General features: G+C 36.0%; 1 protein-coding gene across 2 annotated transcripts; it reads left to right on the forward strand.

Annotated features, from left to right (window-relative positions):
• The first annotated feature begins 1,115 nt into the window (after positions 1–1,115).
• LOC110036304 (polyphenol oxidase, chloroplastic-like) lies at positions 1,116–3,231 on the forward strand. 2 transcript variants are annotated; one of them, XM_020740709.1, is made up of 2 exons: positions 1,116–1,515; positions 2,339–3,231. In XM_020740709.1, exons 1-2 carry the CDS (start codon positions 1,186–1,188, stop codon positions 3,023–3,025), a joined length of 1,017 nt encoding a protein of 338 aa, XP_020596368.1. In that variant the 5' UTR covers positions 1,116–1,185; the 3' UTR covers positions 3,026–3,231. The 2 variants fall into 2 exon arrangements, with proteins under 2 accessions (XP_020596368.1, XP_020596369.1); XM_020740710.1 differs by having other exon boundaries at positions 2,345–3,231.
• Positions 3,232–4,208: the final 977 nt, after the last annotated feature.

The following is a 4,208-nucleotide window of genomic DNA, read 5'->3' on the forward strand; positions in this document are numbered from 1 at the left end:
TTTTAAATAAAAATATGGCAATTAACATATTATATATATCTGATACAAGATAAATATTTATGCCATTCAGTGGAACATAAAATTATGACTACATATAGATCAATATATAAATTGATTGAACCTTAGAGCACAATTTAACCAATTTAACTTTGAAGTTAGAAGAGAAGCATTCCTACATAGGGAAAACAAGATTTAATAATATGGAAAACTAGATTTAATAATAATGAAGTTAGAAGAGCACAATTTAACCAATTTTAAAAAAATAAAATTATGACTACATAGGGAAAACAAGATTTAATAATATGGAAATTTAACTTTGAAGTAAATACATAACTCAAACAAACCTACAAATAAAGTGTTTGAGTTAGATAATGGATAAATTAACTTGGCTTAGAGCACAATTTAACCAATTTAAAGTTAGAAGAGAAGCGTTCAAGGCATGAGCCTCATTATTAAAATATGTGCTTAATTTTTCTTTGAGTCTTGTAATTTTATGTATTTTAGATGTAAAAGTTGTTAACAAAAAAAAACATTATATGTGTGATTGAAATAATGAAAAATTAAATATATAAAAAATAAATAAAATAGGTTGTATTGTAAGAAGTATATTTTACTATTTAATTAGGCTCAATTTCAAATAAATTTGTGCTATATTTATTAATAAAATGAGATATAATAATCAACCAAAGTTACTTTATAGATTAATTATATGATGTTTACATACTGTATGATGATTAGAAGTAAAATTAATTGATATTAACCAAAATAATTTAGAATTTAATTTCATTATACCATACATTAAATATCATGACATTAAATATCATGTTATTTGAGTTATTTGAGTAATATTATTCTCTGCCCCCAATCAATAGTCTAACTTAAACATAGATAACACTTATTGAGAGAGAGAGGGAGAATGAGAGTGAAAAGAGTGATGCAACGATTGTCCCCAGCAGGGTAATGAGGGGGTATTTTCCCGGGCTATCAGACACATTGTATAAATTGAAAGAATTTGTACAAGTGAAGAGGTAAACAAACTCTAAATGGTTGGAAATCCCAAATGGCCTCTGTCTCCTACATGGGAGAAGAACCTCCTATTTATAGCCAACATTACAAATACGCAGCAAATCTTCGTCACATCCAACCAGGAAGGCATCCATCCATAATTAAGCTCCGATAGCCTCCATGGAAAGCCTCACCGCTGCTGCCCGCTCGGCGTTCGCCTCTGCCGCACAAGCACCCGACCTCTCTGAACGCGGCCTTACGGAGATTCCGGATGGCGGAACTCCAACTATTATCGACTTCATCCCGCCACCCCGCAAGGGACCGCTTCGCGTCCGCCGAGCCGCCCACAACGTCGACGCGGAGCACCTGAAGAAGTTCGAAGAAGGCATAGAGCTTATGAAAGCTCTTCCGGCCGACGACCCCCGCAGCTTCACGCGGCAGATGGACCTTTACCATGCCTACCGCGACAGCGCTTACCACCAAGTCGGCCTTCCCAAACTTGACTTGCAGGTAGTGTTCTGGATTGAGTTTTATTTAAAAATATGTTCAGAATTAATTGATTTTGAGCTGTGAAATAGAAATTTCAAATTCTAATTAATTGAGTATATATTTTATCTATTTCAAAATTAACTAGAAAACTATGGAGTCTATTCCAATTAAAATTTTATCAAGACAGCCTTATCTAATTTTTTCCCTGTAATTAGTGGTTTAATACATACGAGAAAAATAGAATTACTGGTTGAATTTCTACCATGTTAGTATTCTAAACTTGCAAGGCATTTATCTTTATTTTTGTTTAATTTAAATGTGATACATCATGCTCAATGAATAGAGTGCTTGTTTTAAAAGGTGTAGTACATGATATTTTAGTATTTTGTATTAGTTGTTGTTAGAAGAGAAAAGTCATCTCTTTGAGTAAGTGGGAAAAGTCTTTATTTGTGTGCTCCGGTGCGAAAAGTCTTGTCTGAGTGCTCAATCGAGGCAGATTATTTTGAGATCGGACAATTTTTAATAAATTGAAAAAGTGAAAATACGGATTAAATTAGCCAACATAAAATAATAAATTTTTATTTAAAATATACATGAAATTCTTAAATCAAATATTCATAATAGTACTTCTGAAAAAGGTTGTCAGATTAATATGTTGTTATTTGAAAAAATTGAAGGGGGCATGCGTTAAAATTTTAATATTTAATAAAATGTTATGAGATTTTAGTGAGCATAATAATAGGAAGTCCAATTAAATCCTATATAAGAGTTAAACATAATTAAATAATAAATAACATAATTTGAACGACACTGTACTGATCTCCCTCCTTCACTGTTCACACACATACAGGGGCCCAACTCACGGTTCTTCTTCCCCTGGCACCGCTGCTACCTCTACTTTTATGAGCGCATCCTCAGCAAGCTCATCGGTGACGATGAGTTCTCAATTCCCTTCTGGAGCATGGACGACCCCGAAAGAAAGGTGGTGCCTGATTTCTACAACAAGGACCACGACCCGAACAACCAAAAGCAGAAGCCGGCAATCCACGATTTGGGCCACGACTCGAACCCGAGCTTCACCGAACGCATGGAAGACAACCTCAAATACATGCACCGATCTATGACATTGATTGGAAAGAGCGCGGGGCTCTTCATGGGCTCGTCGAACGGGGAAGGGGAGGAAACCAATTACCCTGGCGGTGGATCCATTGGGCAAATCCCACACTGGCCTGCTCATGTCCGGATCGAGGAGCCGGCCGACTCCAACGTTGATCCCATGGGAAGCTTCTTCTATGCCTGGCGTACCTGGGACTTTGGGGCATGCTGTGCCAACGTCGACCGCCTGTGGTCGGTCTGGGAGGCAAAGGGCGTTGCCCATCGCGGAGACAACGGTGAAGCTGACTGGTTCGAAGCGTATTTCTACTTTTATGACGAGGACCGGCAGATTGTGAGGATGAAGGTTAGGGATTGCCTTGACACGAAGAAATTAGGTTTCAAGTATGAGACGGTGGAGCTTAAAAGCAATGTATGAATGTGCTTTTGCGTGTTTATTTTCTTAGGTTTGATAAATGGTTTGACTACCACGCATGGTTAAACTTGGGCTTTGTAATGGTATGTTTCTTGTTGTGCGTCTCTTATTTCCAGCGAGAGCATGTCAGATGTTGGGTGTACTTCATTTTCAATAAGAGTGAGTCATTAATAGTTTTTTTAGTAAAAATGTTTATATTATTATGTAAATTGGTGGTTCTTAGGGGACTTATTTTATCGTAGTTTCGTTTAAATTCAAAGGAGTTCAAAAATAATGATGCGCTTGTAAGGGATAGAGAAGGATCATCGAGGATCAGTCACTCAATATCACAGGACTAATCACACAAATATGATGCGTATTTGTTGAAAGCCAAAGTGCAGCAGCTAATTATAATCGAATCTCAAGGTTCATTCGCTCAAACTCGAAGTGACGCTAACTCTAGTCATTCGAACGCTCACTCTAATTTAGAGGACCACTGGTCCAATTAATAGAAACTATTGCTCATGCTTGTATTAAATCAACAACTTCCTCATTAAATCGCCATCCCCTTTTAAAATTTTGTGACCTTATCAATCTAGCTTGTGACTAATCTCAATCACTTTCCTGTAGGGGTGTTCCCACGAAATCATCAGAATTCTAACAATTAAGTTAAAAAATATATAAAGGTTTTATCACATACTTCTCTATTGGACATTCATATACATGTCAAGTTGCAGCTTTTTTGTAGTGCCTAAAACCCTCGTAAATAGAGGATAAAAGGGCCATTTAAGACGATGATTTGTCTGATCTTTCACATTAGCAATAAGATTCACATGTAGTTTTACTTTCTATTCCCGCTTTTTTCCCTTATGTTGTCTTCAGAAGAATCTTGTCATCACTGCAGTTAAATATAAATCTAACAAACTTGCTACAAGGTCATCAACAAAATTTGTCATCCAACACGTTTCTTGAGGAGTGGAACGAATCTCAAGCTGATTTTTTGACCAATGAGCGTTCAAGCTTCAATTAAAAATTAAACGAAACTCTAATTTCAACAAACTTACAGTCAAATTGATCAGCTTGTCGAGACAAACACAATAACACAAATATTGACCCAATCAAAGTCAAATAAAGCCTAGATCAAACAATTAAACTATTTTTGAAAGATTATGGTGTCCAATCGAAAAATGAAATAGATTCAAAATCT

Source organism: Phalaenopsis equestris, unplaced genomic scaffold, assembly GCF_001263595.1.
Source record: "Phalaenopsis equestris unplaced genomic scaffold, ASM126359v1 Scaffold204880, whole genome shotgun sequence".
Taxonomy (NCBI): Eukaryota; Viridiplantae; Streptophyta; class Magnoliopsida; order Asparagales; family Orchidaceae; genus Phalaenopsis; species Phalaenopsis equestris.